At 34.1% G+C, this 15,964-nt stretch overlaps 3 protein-coding genes across 4 annotated transcripts; 2 read left to right on the forward strand and 1 right to left on the reverse strand.

The window, feature by feature from the left end:
- Window positions 1-3,220: 3,220 nt before the first annotated feature.
- On the forward strand, window positions 3,221-4,062 carry LOC102614628 (uncharacterized). The gene is made up of 2 exons (XM_006476336.4): window positions 3,221-3,807; window positions 3,891-4,062. The coding sequence occupies exons 1-2, from the start codon at window positions 3,289-3,291 to the stop codon at window positions 3,897-3,899; spliced, it is 528 nt and encodes a 175-aa protein (XP_006476399.2). The 5' UTR covers window positions 3,221-3,288; the 3' UTR covers window positions 3,900-4,062.
- An 8,403-nt stretch (window positions 4,063-12,465) lies between these two features.
- Window positions 12,466-14,236, forward strand: LOC102614924 (probable WRKY transcription factor 53). The gene is made up of 3 exons (XM_006476337.4): window positions 12,466-13,119; window positions 13,213-13,341; window positions 13,482-14,236. The coding sequence occupies exons 1-3, from the start codon at window positions 12,824-12,826 to the stop codon at window positions 14,065-14,067; spliced, it is 1,011 nt and encodes a 336-aa protein (XP_006476400.2). The 5' UTR covers window positions 12,466-12,823; the 3' UTR covers window positions 14,068-14,236.
- A 179-nt stretch (window positions 14,237-14,415) lies between these two features.
- Window positions 14,416-15,952, reverse strand: LOC102615219 (uncharacterized). Of its 2 annotated transcripts, none has more exons than XM_052437363.1 (3): window positions 15,469-15,952; window positions 15,224-15,263; window positions 14,416-15,083 (listed from the first exon to the last, which is right to left on the reverse strand). In XM_052437363.1, the coding sequence occupies exons 1-3, from the start codon at window positions 15,857-15,859 to the stop codon at window positions 15,047-15,049; spliced, it is 468 nt and encodes a 155-aa protein (XP_052293323.1). In that variant the 5' UTR covers window positions 15,860-15,952; the 3' UTR covers window positions 14,416-15,046. The 2 variants fall into 2 exon arrangements, with proteins under 2 accessions (XP_052293323.1, XP_006476401.2); XM_006476338.4 differs by having other exon boundaries at window positions 15,224-15,241; window positions 15,469-15,949.
- Window positions 15,953-15,964: the final 12 nt, after the last annotated feature.

Raw genomic sequence — 15,964 nt, forward strand, 5'->3', positions numbered from 1 at the left:
AGGACTGGACACGATCATTACATCTCTGCATGACATAACCATAACTTGAGCAATTGTTTTGGGCCCACTATATACAGTTTTACAAGAAGAGGAATGCTGGTCATTATTAGTTGTTCGAATCGTCCCAAAAATCTTTTGTTTTGGGAGTTTTTTTTTTTTTCAGAAATTAGATTTATGTATCATTTTTTTTATTTTCTTTATTTCAGATATTAGAATTTTATTATATTAACACAATTCAAGTTTTGCCCTTTTAGTAAATTTGCATGTTAGGATTAGAATAAAGGCAGGTAGAACCCTAAATGTGAAATGGTTGCTTATTATTATAAATTTTCTCATTGAGAATTCTGTGATAATTTTTTTCCTTTGCTTAGTTTTGCCCCCACACAATCTCAACTATATATGTCTTTTAAGTAGATATCTAATCATATGAAATAGCATCTTAATATCAAAGTGCGTTATAGCATAAAACGGCTGGTGTTACGTTACGTTTAACGTAACGTACGCCACACACAGCAACAATTGTGGATCCCACCATGGAAACTGTTGCTGTGTGTGGATGTACGTTACGTTCGTTTAACGTAACGGGATCCCCATAAAACATGTAGTAACAAAACAAGTTTAATTTGAGGCATCATTAATTATGTACGAGGTAACCACAGATCATGACACGGCTTCAAAGGTTACGCAAGGAAGAACATCAGTACCGTTGACGGTCTGATTATAAGAGAAACTTCAACTATAAAATCTTCAATACTCATTTAAATAGTCAGATTTGTGGGGTGAGTGCGTATTAATTGATATCAAACAGACATTATATCAGGCATATATATATATATACTCATATTGAATCAGTGATCAATGTAAATATACTCGTAGCACCCAAAATCTTTTCTTAGGACTCTCATCATAATCCTCATGTATTGTGATGTTATTATTCTCAATAAAAAATTTTTTGTTTTATATAAGAAGTCTTGAAATCTAGAATGCTACTTATACCAAAACTGAGAGAGGGATTTTTTTTGCAGGTTAATTATTATAACTATTTTATTTGCAAACAATGAATTATGCTCTTGTGAAAAACTGAAGCGAATAAGGAGATGAAAAAGGTTTTCTTTCTTTCGGATAAATCAACCGTCAAGTGCTCAAATAAACAAAGATGAGTAAGACTTATAATAGCTGAATAGAATTAATTATTCAATCATTGAATAAGAGACATGCATAATACATGGCTCAATGCCCATGTCCGTCATGGGCGTTTTATTTACTTACTATAATTAAACTATATATGGTTGCCAGGCGCCTTAAATTCATTTGATTGTATATATATCACCATCCTTAGTAAGCTTTTGCCATTTCATGGCTAGAGTGATGGCTTTTGATCTTCATCATGGTGGTCATGGTTCTTATTATTGATTTTATATACATGCACACATTTAGCAAGGAGTTACACACACACACACACGCGCACACATGACCATATTGCATACGTTTTTGCATTTTTCTGTTTTCTTTTAATCGGTCCATTCTTGTTCTTACACTTTTATATATATGCATATGGAATATGCGTTATTATTGGGGAATCGAAAACGTAGATATATAATACTATAATAGATGGGGAATCATGTTGTCTGCCGCAAGAACCATTGATCACTTGAGAGAATCTGACCCTAAAGAATATATTTTGTTTGCATGACAGCATGAGGCGAAAAGAAAGATTAAAGTTGGACGCAGCCTGCCGGTTACGTAAAAGAAAATTGCATACTCGTTTAATTTGCATCGTGAGAAAAAAATATCACATATTTTTAGTTAATTTTTTTAATAAAAAATAGTGATTTTCTTATTATTTATCTAAGTATTAATTAAAATGTTGGAAATATAAGTTTTAATATTTAAGTCATGAATTTACACATTGAATAATAAGTGTGTCGTATGAGTGTTCAAAATAATTATATAATGTTAACTTGTAAAAAATTATCTTTAATAATAATTCATATGATGGACATTTTTATAACAAAATTTTATTAGAATTAGAGTTTTTAAAATGTAAATAATATCCACCTAATTAAAAAGAAGAAAAAAAAAGACTCACTGAATTTAATAAACTCTACAAACTCACCATTAAAACTTGAAATTTTAATTCTTACTCAATAAACCCGACGTAATGCCCAATATCCCACTAAATTGAAAATATTAATATAATTCCCTGAAATTAAATCTCTGAATAACTACTATCCTATTTCCTTCAAATCCTTTCTGTCTAATAGGAAAGTTTGATTGAATTTGACTGAAAATTTCTTCCTTTTAATTTTGGCCTATTAGAAGCTAATGTCAATCTAAATTTCGTCTCGAATTCATAATTTGGTTACAAATTTAAAATTACGCCTGTAAGCTAAATGGTAAAAGTACTCATTTCTTCAAGTACCAAGATTTTGACCTATTTTTTCTTCTTTTTTTTTTCAAATAATCACTACTCTACCTACTCACTTCAACGTTTCACATAATTTTTATTTTTAACCGACATGTTTTTTTTCAATCCATTCTAATTTCTCAGATAATACCCTCATAGACGTCCTATTTCTAATTCCGAATCCAACAAACAATTGAGTTGAGTTGGTAACGTTGTACGTACATTTTTTTTTTCATTATGTTATACAGATTTATAATTTACAAAATTTTATTTTTTTTGTTAGATTAGGCTTTAAAAGTTGGGCTTATAGAATTTAAAACTTTAAAAATATGTGTAAAATATATATATTAGTTGTAATAATATATTTCATTAATTTTTTTAAGTATTTCTTAAGATTTTCTAATTGGACTTAGGATTTTTAGATGAAACTCGAGCTTATTTGAATATTTATAAAATATGCTCATGTCCGGCTAAGTCTTCTCTAAAACATTCAAGTTCAGGTCGGGCAGGTTTTCTATACCGTCTTTACTCTAAAGAACGAGAATCTTTTTATAGATAAATAAATATATATATATATATATTTCCTTAATTATTGCAATTAAGTAGTTTTAATAATAAAGGTTATTTTCAATAATAATGATAATAAAAAGGGTGGATCATATTCAAAGATGCCTCTTTTCACTGGACTCGGAATAAGGTGCTGTCTAAGCCCATACCTGAAAAACAGATTCCAAAGGCTAAATTGATGTGACGAGAGTTAAAATGCGAGAGAAATCCCTCTTAGTCCATGCCTATATATTTGCTCCAACTCACAGCCATCGAGAGCCAAGCAAGCAAGAGCAAGCATAGGCGAATAGAAAAAATACTTGGGCACAATCGCCATGGCCTCAACGCAATGCTACAAGCCAGTTGAGCAAACATGCTACCAAGGCCAGTACTATGAGTATGACAGCTCAGTGGCTCACAAAACCCAAGCAACACAGCCCTCATTGGTCAAAACCCAGACCCAATGCACCACCAAAACCGAGGCCTACTATGGCGAAACCCAAACCAACAATCCAAGTCCAAACAACGGCTATGGCTATGGCCACCCTCACAGCCAGAGCCACGGTAACTATGTGGAGCAAAGCAAAGCTCATGGATCCACCACTGCTGTCTGTGTGGACCAAAACAAGGTCCATGGACATGGGCAAGGCCGCGCCCATTCATCCAATTCCACTGGTTTGAATGTGACGGCAGCAACGGCATCAGGATGCCATGGAAATGGAAGCAAGAGGAGCGGTGTGCCCAGGAGGAGGAGTCTGTTACAGAAGCTCAAGGATGGACTCTCTGGTGGTGACAGCAGCAGCAGCAGTGACAGTGAGAGCGATGGTGAACACTCCTCGAGGAGAAGCCCAAATGTACGTTAATTTTTTCATCGACATTAACTTGATTTTATTTAACACATTGAAAAATTATAATTTGCTCTGTGGTTATTCTGCAGCACTGCTAAACATCCACTGAGCTGAAGGTCCCTCTCGCAGCGTACGTATCGACTAAATAAAATGAGTATGAAAATCAATAAAAACCCATGTGACATGTGGTGTGATTGTCTTTCCTAAATTAATGTTACTACCTTCTCTACGAATCGAATAAAATAATTATGTTAAATCTGATGATCATAAATCTGTCGATCCGGCCGCGACAGTTTTTTTTTTTTTTTTTTCCTTCGTTACTGTACTTGAAACCTAGCACATTTTATATACAATTTCATTTTAGACATAAATATATAACTAACCCTAAACAGCGGCACCTGCAAGAAGAACTAAATAAATATACAGCGTTACAACACAAATGTTGTAACCAAGCATGCATAAAGACTAAACATGCATAATGGTAATTAAATATCTCAAATTAAAAAACAATTGTTTAATTTATTATTACTTCATGAAATTAAGTCATGGTAAATATAAATTAAAAAGAGACCAAATATGAAGTCCGATCGTCCTGCTCACCAGTTGTCAAACATAAAACTAACAGAAATGGAATGCTCGATCGCTAGCTCGTCATTTATTGTTTGTGCGTAATTGTGTCCAAAAGCTTAATACCAAATCATACATAATTGCGATCAGTTACATAAATATTAATTGGCTGTGTAGGATGATCATGAGCAAACCCAGATGGCCCATTGTGCATGCAAGTTGCAGGCTTGCATGCAGCTTGGTTTAATTTTGATTTTTGAGAGTAACAGTGCAAAAATCTGATAAATATCTTAAGGCTAGCTGTGTGTGTGTGTTCTTTTTGCACCACCGAATCACATCACGAATGGAGCTTGATCTGTTGATATCACATCCGGTCGTCTGTGATGCAGTTTATTCAATTTCTCTGAAGAATGCCAAGAGATAATAAAACTACTTATACAGATTCGAAATTAAAATTGTATACGTATTGATTTTTATTCCTCAATAAATATGCAAACTGATGAAAACATTATTATTAATAATTAAATTTCCCTGTAGGGGTAATACAGAGAAGCTGGAACACCCTTATTATTTGCACCGCTAACTTAATTGAAACACAATCAAAGTACTGTAATTATCGAATAAATTAGGAATTCCAAGAAAATAAAAAGAGTAATAGTAATTCAAATGGGACAAGAAATAATATTAGTTAATGCTAATCTGCTGGGTCCCAACTCTCTATTTTCTTGCGAAGCTCGTTAGCAGTATCGTACTCCAGTTTTGTAAGAAATGTTAAAACAACTAATGCGAGAATGACTGAGACCACTAGCCATGCCCATGATGTGAACTTGGACACTGCCATGAATGATTTAATTAACTCACCACTCGACTCGACTCATCAACTCTTATTTATACTCATCTTATAATTAGTACCAACATTACATTACATGTGGCTTGTTTCACCAAACAGTTAAACCACTTTACCTCGTCCACTCATTTTCCCATTTGTTCTCTCACTCACATGTATAATGCATCGTTTGATGTTTATCACCTAGTAGAAAAATTTTAAAATTAATTAATACATGCGTGATATGTGTCGTTGAATTTAATATAATTATTATTTTTATAATAATTTTTTAAATAAATATATACATATTATAATATTATTTATTTATTATATAATTAATATAATATATCAGATATATTTTAAAATTTCTCTACTTAATATGCTTATAAAAACTACATTCATACTTGAACTTTTGTCATATCCTTCTCATCTCTCGATTAATCTTTTCGGTGTTACAATAAATGCAGCCCAGTCCTCTCGACCTCAAGTCACAATTTTTTGTTTTTTGTTTTATTTCATCATCATAATTTCTGCACCTTCACTTCATAGTATGTGTTGTTTCGTAGTTGTTTCCAGCTGGCCCCTTTATTGAAACTAAGCGGCTTTTAATAGTTATTTTACCTAACCAGCATAACATATGTTTTCTTTTCTCTACCCCACCAAACAGTTTTAATCGCTTTACCACGCCTACTTTTTTTATTCATTTGTTCACATTTATGATTTGAGATTTTAATTATCTCACAAGCTTCTCGAAGATGGTGGAGTATTTTATTTTTAATTAGAGTCAATTATAGTATATATTTTAATCTTTTATTTTCAGTATAATTATGATTTAATTTTTTTTAAAGTTAATATAGAGAAATAGATTTACGCTATAAATAAGGAGGTCATGTCATTATTAGTTGAAATCTAATTATTCAATAAAAACCCTTATTCATAATTCTTCTAAGATTATCTTTCAAACTCTCATAGAGTTATTAGAATTAGAACGTTATCTAATCTCATTGTAAAAATATTATCAAAATCTCATTAAATCATTTAGATTAGAACGAGATGTAATTACGCTTTGATTGAAGCGTAATACAGTCACGTTGGCTTGGGTCATTCCTAAAATGATATCTAATATTTATTTATCCTATCAATCTATTTCCACTAACCCACTACGTCAATTGGTATTAAAGAGGTTCTCTGTCAGTCGTACAGCTTTCCTAGCTACCCATATTCATCCCTATCGAATCACAAAAAAAAAAAAAAAATCCTCAAATTGAAAACTCTAGCCACCACACCCACCATCATCACTGTTGGCGACACAACCACCATCCATCACCACAATTCAATCAACTGCCGCCAGTACCCAATGGTGTATCTAGAAAAATAATTTACCATGAGCTAAATTAGATAATAGTAAAATATGAAAAATTAAAATTTTAAATATATAAAATATTTGCTAATACATTTATAATTATTCTCTACGTATTTTCGTATTTTAAAAATGTTATGCAATAGACTCATTATCAATATTATTAAATTTATTGTTTCCTATATAAACAACTAAACTATCATTTATCCCATCCGATTCCAAAGATAATTCTTCATGAGTTTCATTACTAAAAACGTTCGCTCTAATGATATTATAGAGTCTGGAAGAATTAATCCTATTTTTGAGAATATAAAATATTTTGAGTGGTGGGCTATCATTATTTTTAATTAAAATATAAGTTTTTATAATTCTTAAAAGTTAAATTTTAAATTTTGTGGGGTTTATAATTTATAGTGATTATTTTAATAAATTTTTTATGGGGGCTAATTAGAAAATTAAAATATTTTTCTTTTTTAATTTTAGAATTTTGTTTGGCCAGTGGGGGCTGGTCACATGCTACATCCGCCCCAGCCAATACCGGCCTTCCCAGCCCTCATGACCAAAATTCAACCAACCGTCGTGCAATCACCATGCAAAAGCAACCTAATTCCAGGCAAAACCAACTTTACAAATACTTGAAAAAATTAAATATAAATTAAAACCATATATCTCTCTAGCTTTTACATCTATTTCGATCTTTGGTTCCTCGTCAAAAGTCTTGTAAAATGCCAAAAATGTAGCTGTTACGGCTAATTAAAATTTACAAATGAAAAATTAAGATAAAGTTACTTATTAATTAAGTTAAATAGATAAAAACATATAAATTAAAATGTAAATCATATATCTCCACAGAGAACACGTATCTAAACTAGTACACATTAAAGACTCTAATATGCTTAGATAAAGCGTATTGCGATATGAGCTTATAAATCGACCACTAGTGTTGATAGGGTTAGCAATTTGTGGACTTTGGCCGGGTTTTTCGAAGCCTAGGCCTAAGCGCATATTATTGATAACAAGCCCAAGCCCTTATTGACTGGGACGAGCCTGAGCTTTTCTATTAAATATGAAATAATTTTTTAATAAAAAAAATTAAATTAAAGACAATTATCCAATTCATAATAGAATAAATAATCAAATACACAAAATATTAGTAACACAACATAATAAATCACAAATACTAATATAAAAATATTAATTTAATATTTTTAATTTTTCTTTTTTATTTAAATTAAATTTATTTTTATTTATAAATTAAAAGGCTTGGGCTTTTCCTAGGCCCTTAACTAGGCCAAATCTATGCAAGCTTTATATTTTTCGACTTATATCGATGTCGAACCCATGTGGGTCGAGTTTGGACCAACCCAGTCTTTTTTAACAACCCTAAATACTGAAAGAAGATTTAGAAATGGTAGTAATTAGAATTGCCAAAATATCTCTCGTAATTTAGGAGATAGTTACTTTCATTCACCTTTCACTAAGTTAAAAGATTAAAAGCGTCCTCAATATTAAATGTACTAACTTTTTATCTAAATAAGTATGTAGCTAATCCTTTACTTCCTCATTAGTAACATTAACAAAACTAATAAATCCTGAAATCCATTCAGTTGAACTTCTATGAGAACTTGAACTCGACATAGTATGAGAAGTACCCAACGAAGTAAAGCTACACCTAGGAGAACAATCAACTGATGTATATATAGCTTTGTACTCTTTTCACTATTCTTTGACAATAACCACGCACTGTCTTAAAACAAGAAGTAGCATAATCCCTATAAATTAAGAAAAAGCAACGCTTAATCAACTTAGTTTTGCACCTAAGATCAAAGATGCATGTTGCAGACAATATTCTACTCATGTCTTGCTTGTCAAACTTGTCAATCATTTTTTGTGGCATGGTTCTAACTTCCTCATACCTAGAAAGTTAAAACACATTTGCTTAGGCGTAATCTAATATCACACATTTGACACAAAAACATATTAGATGTTGGATAATTAGTACAAGAAAACAATGCAATACAATCATAAAACCATTTCAAATCATTTTCTAAGGTACTGGCTAATTGCCAATCATGCTCACTAGGCAAACACTTATATTGTCCATTAATATTCTTCAATCAATGGAAAACATTCTTATAATGTAATGTGTAATATGAGATACATGAAATTTCATCTAATTTGATAGTCTTCCATTAGTTTCCTACTAGAAGTAATGCTTAATTTACGTGTATTTTCATCAAACATCAATTTCCTTTAGTTGATTTTGGAAAAAAAAAAAAAAAAAAACCTCTCACAAACATTTGCAATCAAATCACCTATCACACTTAAAGCATCCTTTACAATCAAAATCAGATTGTGGGTAGGCAATGAACATAACACTTTTGTCCTCCCAAGATGAGATCATTTTTATCAAGCGACAACAATATAAAATCAATCATATGATCATTGTTAGTAGCACTATGAACAATAATAGAGAATAATTTACACTTAATGTTGAGCTCCAACAGCGAATACATAAATAAATTAGGATAAAATAAATAAATAAATAAAACAAACTAAGTTGAATTCAAACAAATCAATGTATAATTCGTTGCCATCTCTAATTCACATCAATAGGAGTTGGACCAATTCGCTTGAGGCTCTCTCCTTAAAATACAATATAATTATTCTCATTGACTGGCGCTAAATTCAAAATTTCTCGTGCGTATTTCCTTCAACTCTTTTGGCATTCAACTTCATTTAATATGTAGGTTATTTGCGCAACAAAAAGACAACAAACTTGTATATCGCTTTAACAGAATATCATCACATAAAGTTTTAATATATATATATATATATATATTGACATCTAAAAAGTTCTACTAGCATTTAGTACTTGTTTGGTCTAGAGATGGCAGAAAAACCCGCCCGGACCGGATCCGGCTCGGACCCGGCGTATGCGGTCCGGGTTTTACCCGGACCGGATGCATGGAAAAAGCGGATCCGGGCATTGATTTTCAATGCCCGGCTACTTCCGGGCACGGGTCCGGTCACAGCATTAAGAACCCGGAACCCGGACCCGTGCCCGGTTTTTTATTAAGTAAAAAAAAGAGAGGAAAATATAAAAGCAAAAATACATTTTGCTTTGCCCAATTGCTCCCAAACCGAACCCTAAATCGCAAATGCAACACACACTGAAATCTCGCAAACGCAACACCTCTTTTCGTCTCTCCACCAGCAGCCACCACCCACCGGCACCGATGCAGTGTTGACCGCCCCTCTCCCTCCACGAACCTCTTACCTTCCTCGGTCAACTCTTTTCATTTATTGCAAAGCAACGTTGCAGTTTTGAAGCATGGCTGCATTTTTATTTCCAGACTTCCAGTGCAGAACTACAACAGTGTTGTTGCATCCATTATGTTTAGTGTGCAGAACTACAGCAGTGTTGTTGCAGAGATGCAAAGAATATTGTATCATAATTTTTTTTTTGAAAAAAAAACTTAAATTGGTTTTGTTTTGACTATTTATTCTTCGGTTTAAGTTAAATATAATTTTATTAGAATTTTGCATTTTTCGCGTCGGCTTCTTGTAAATTGTCGCTTTGTTGGTTATAATTTTATATCAATTTTAAGGTAACCTTTTGAATTCTGAAGTGGTGGGGGTTAAAAGTTGAATTTGGGTTTTATTCATTCTTTTGCAGTTTAAAAGAAAAAAAAATTTAAGTCCACATCAGGCCTCTCTTGATCTACGTTGTTCACTAGATTTGTGGATGTTGCATCTTCTAATCATTGCATAAATGGAAATTAAATCTTTCTCGCAGTTCTTTTTAATCAGCGAGTTCTTGTAATTGAAAACAATGGTTGAGAACTGGGCAATTAACAAGCAGCTTTGGAAATGCGGGTAGAGAAAACCCGGAAAAAACCCGTGCCCGGATAGTGCCGGGCATATGCCCGGCCCGCATAGAAAAAATCCGGGCACGGTCCGGATCCGGGTAGCTATGTGTGACATGCGGGTCGGTCCCGGGCAGCCCCAAACCCGGACCCGACCCGCACTTTTGCCATCTCTAGTTTGGTCCAGGCGTAAGAAATGAAAGCAGTTATAGCATATAATACGGCTGAAAAGTTCCATGGGGAAGCTTTTGAAGCATATAATACGGCTGCTATTCGATTAAACCGATGAGTATCTCTTTGCGCACATTTTCACACATAAATTTGTGTTCGTGTTCCCACCAAAACTTTCCAAGAACATTCATGAATCTCATAAAACTCCCAAAAGCTCTGGCTCGTCTTACGTCTGAAAAAACTCATCTTAATTAATTAACTTCCGTTATTTATTTATTATTTCTTTTTGCAACGTGGTCAAAACTCAAATCAATAGTACGCAGGCACGGAGTCGCTTTCGTTCAAGGTCATTTTTTTACTCCCCTAAACAACGCGGTTTCAGAAAATCTCGACCAAAAGACGTTAAATGAGCAAAATTTAATGTAATTAGTACGAAATTTCGTGTTAAGAGGACTGAAATTTGACTCTTTACGTCCCCTCTCACTCACTCGATTCCGAGGAAAAGTTATTAGTTAGAATTTTCAGAAAGCATGATTTCTTAGTTGAACTCTATCATTTGCATATTTTTCAAATGGCTCTTTTGCCCAATTATGTATAACCGTGTCACTTTTGACCAACAACAATTTATATATATTGACGTGGATATAGGTTCCTTGAATGGTCCAACAACAATATCAGTAGGTAAAATCACCCAATAGAAAAAGAAATGAACTCTTTCTGATTTTTCCTATTATTTTATTTTATTTTCTTTTTTTTTTTTGCCTCTTCTAGAATGAATTGAATTTTCAACCGAGTCTTGTTGCATCTTATTAGAATTTTAATTATGTGAGTCTTAAGTATGGTATATGACTATATTCAATTGTTCCACATGCAAATCCAGATGCTTAAAATTTTGTAAAAGTACTTATTGACCAAGTCCACGTTATGTTTTTTTATTCCCCAGAAAAATCTAAAATCCATAACCTACATGTGTGGGTCGGCTTACGCCAGTGGTAATGATTCACTTCTCTAGCAAAATCACAAAACGGAAGCGAACGCGGACTGAGTTTGAAATTTCTTTGGTCCGACTTCTCTCTCTGACTTTCATATTTCATTCTTCACATCAAGTTTTACTTTTAGCTTGCTTTCTTGACAGTAGATAATTCACTTGGAGCCCAAAAATTTTTAACTTATTCCACACGATAACAATATCGAAGATAAGTATCAACATAACAGGTCTTTTCATGTCAAAAAACAAAAAAAAAAAAAAATTTATATATCCCATGAAGATATAGTAAAATCAAAGTAATAAATCGTGTGGATTTGAAATATTGATTTATATATAATTCTAGATAGAACCACTCACATAAACATAAATGATTAAATCTAATGAAGGTCGGACAAAATTATAGCTAAGATAAATAGTGCGGAATCAAGGGATCAATAGAAACTATGACAAATTATTGAGACAATTGAAATTAACAAAACGTTTCACTCTGATGCCACATGCCCAATATATAAAACAATCAGTACTATTAAGAAAAAAATATTTATCTTAAGCTCAATTATCAAGTTATAAAAGCACGTACATGAGTCCTTTCCCTTTCTCATACGTGAATAACGTTCAAATTCCTTTATGTGTATGGTCCCGAAAATTTTATGATGTAATTATCATTAGATTGTTTTACCTAAAAAAACAAAAAACAAAAAGTGCAAATTTCTTTTAGAAATGTATGTGAAATGAGAATTGGTCAACACTTGGACCTCCACCACACTCACTCTACTGCTCATATGACCAAAGACCGGTCCAAGCTGAAAAACTCGGTTTCTTAGTCAAAATTCAAAGTTTATACATTCCAATGACTTCTCTTTTAAATACACAAGGCTTCCACTTTTGCTCTTCAAAACTCAACTGCTTCACCCCTTCTTTACTTCAAACCAGCAAGCATCCCTTCTCCCAGCTCAAACTATCAAATACACAATATATGTACATATCAGACTCCGGCTTATTCCATGATAGTAGCTCCTCCCTACTGTTCAAAATTCTGCCCTTTTTCACAACCCTTACCCTTTTGGCTTTGCTTCTGATACTGAATGAAGCTTTCATTTGCTTCGCGATGACCTATCATGGCATGATAAAATTTGTTCATTAGACACGACGTGATCACACATACAGACGCACACATATATTTCAAAAGTGTTCAAGTTTTTGCTTGGAATTGTGAACTGAGACAGAGACGATCATTAAAAATGGAGAACGCATGGAGGATGGAGCAAAAGACATTGATCAGTGAGCTGACTGAAGGGATGGAATTAGCAAAACAGTTAAGAGTGAATCTGGGTTCAGCTGAAACAAGTGAAGTACTGTTGCGGAGGATATTGTCTTCATATGAGAAAGCTCTTTTGATTCTGAATTGGAGTGGCTCAATGGGACAGGCGCAAGCTAGTGGTGTACCGCCAGAGTCCCCAATATCCATCAATGGGAGCCCTCGAAGTGAGGATTTTGATGGGGCTTTGAAGGATAATCAAGATAGCTCAAAGAAGAGGTGAATTTTGTAATCTTAAATGAATATTTATTTGCCCTGTATGTTTCTGCAAGTTATTTTTATGCTAACGGTCACTGCAAAATTGGGCTGCAGGAAGACTTTGCCAAGGAGGACGGATAAAGTGAAGGTCAGTTTTGAGAGTGGCCTTGAAGGACCCTTTGAAGATGGCTATAGCTGGAGAAAATATGGCCAGAAAGATATCCTCGGAGCCAAATATCCCAGGTGATAAGTAGTTCCTCTTATCACATTTAAATTTAACTGACGTGTTTATTTTATCTTATTATATAAATATATACATACATGACTTTCTTGTTGACGAGTCTAATTATGTGTTTTTTCTTTTTCTTTTTTGGGATTTGCAGAAGCTATTACAGATGCACCTACAGAAATACACAAAATTGTTGGGCGACAAAGCAAGTGCAAAGATCAGATGAAGACCCCTCCACTTTTGAGGTCACATACAGAGGAACACACACTTGTTTCAATGGCAGCCAATCGGTTCCACAACCAGCATCGCCAGAAAAACATGAACACAAACTAAACCACCATAGCGACAATCATCAAAAAGGCTCAGGTATCAATAGTGAGTATTTGGACAATAAGGAAATTGCATCTCCTTTCTCTTTTCCGACATCATCACTTGGATGCATGAAGAGCAATGACTATTGCTTTTCATCTTTGATGCTTGACGAGAATAATTTCTTGGGTGGTTTCTCCTCATCGTTTATACCTCCTGCAGCAGCGGAATCAAACTTTTATTACATTTCACAAAACCAGATGAACTTTGGAGATGTTCATAATCTGCAGCAATCAGAATCTGAACTCCCTGAGCTACAATCAGCCAATAATTCAGTCGCCAATTCTCCAATTTTGAACTTGGATTTCTCCATTGATGCGGCAGAACTCGATTCAAACTTCCCATTTGACAATGCAGGATTCTCATTCTAATTCTATTTCATTGCTTTATCCTGGTTTGTAATATGTAATAGAAGAACAGATAATTTAGAAACATAAGAGCCTTCTTTCTGGTGGCTAAGAGATATAAACTAGTCTCAGTATCACTTGTTAGTTTCCACTTTGTCTATGAGAAGCAGTTATAATAAACTTGATTTGCAAATGCTGCATAACTTTTAGAAAAGAATGTAAAAGTGCTCAGAATGTCGGAGATGAGTTCACGTAAAGTAGAATCAAGCAAGACAAAGTAGCAATCCATATGGGATGTTTTTAAACAACAGTTGATACAAGCAACTCTGAAATTCATCAACTGAGCAAATTCAAGAGGAATGCAAAATAATCTCAACTCGAAGAAGATTTCCACCATTACACTAGATGAAAATTAAAACCAAATTGTATCTTGTTCACATGGGTGGAGTTTAAGTGAGATTCAACAATAATCACCCTCAGAGATTTACTCTCAAGTACATAACACCTGGAACAAAAGTTCACAGAAAAACTGACCGAAGGAAAATGAATTACACATATAATTCTCCACCGAAAACTAACAATCACTTTAAACGGTGAAAAATTTGAGCTAGGTAAGCCAATAATGAGGTGCTCATCGGTAAAGGGGAACAATGTGCTTGAACTGTTGAAGATAATAAGCAAAGAGTAACAATTCCTGGAAGCAAAGGAAAAGCAAGAGGACCAGAGCATCAATCTGGCAAATTAAAAGTCCATTCAGAGGAGCTCAATCCTGCAGAATAGAAGGCTATGTAGTGCTTGAATTAAATAAATTGAAAAACATTATTAACAACAAGAAGAACACAGAGAGGTATTTAGACGAAAGGCTTTCTCCTCTATGATTCATAAAACAACATGTGATGTGCTTTATTTTGCATCTTTAGCTTTCCGAAGAGCTTGTCTCAACCCCAACACGATGAATATATTGGTGAGTGTAAGAAGCGACTCAGCTCCGCCATGTAACCAGTCAACATTGGACAAGGAAGTACCATAATTCACCTTTGCTGTCCAAGCCAATAAAAATATATATAATAAATTAAAAAAAACACACACACACACACACACAATCCACAGTTAGATGCCTCTATTCTACAGATAGACTAATAAAAAAGGACGTAATTATTGCTCAATGTTGACAACTTACCATAAATTCCGGCCGGGACTGCTCCTCGTAGTTGAGAGCACCGGAGACATCAAAACGGAAGAAATTATTAGAGGTGCAAGTGCAACAAAGCTTGTGAGTGAGAATAGTTGTGTAAATCCAATAGGAATTACATTCGTTTATTAGTAATGAGTGTGGTAGTGACTCGCAAAATCATTGGGCACTGAAACTTGTATTGGAACTAATTCTATAATTAAATTAAGTGGAGGAGGGATGAGGAAACTTACTGGTGGCCCCCACAAAGGCAAGCAAGAAGTAGAAGCCAAAGAGAGTAAGCTTAGGAGCAGAGTTTGATTTAGTGATGAAGTAGAGGAAACCAAGATAGGGAAACAAAGACAAGGCAAAAAGCTGTGAAGCTATGCCCTGCGAATCAATGCTCATATTGGGTGCCCACGGATCCACTGGGAGTAACCACCCACACGCGACCGTATTCGTTCTTCTTCTCATCTTAATCTTACCATTACCAATGATTCTTCTTTCTCGGTAGCTCTTGAAATCTTGGTCTATTAGTCTACATGGGCGGTTTGTAATTATTTGAGGATACTGTAAGAGAGGAAAAGAACCCAGGGGGGTAGCGGTACCGGTGGTTGCAGTTTGCAAACGAGTGATCGCCACCATCACTTGTGTTTATCGCTTCGCTTCGTCTACTCTTCTACGTGGCTGCGAGGGGCTGAAGTTTGTAACTCAAGAGGACAGGGGAGAGATGAGGCGTGGGTGTAAACG

Source organism: Citrus sinensis, chromosome 3, assembly GCF_022201045.2.
Source record: "Citrus sinensis cultivar Valencia sweet orange chromosome 3, DVS_A1.0, whole genome shotgun sequence".
Lineage (NCBI taxonomy): Eukaryota > Viridiplantae > Streptophyta > Magnoliopsida > Sapindales > Rutaceae > Citrus > Citrus sinensis.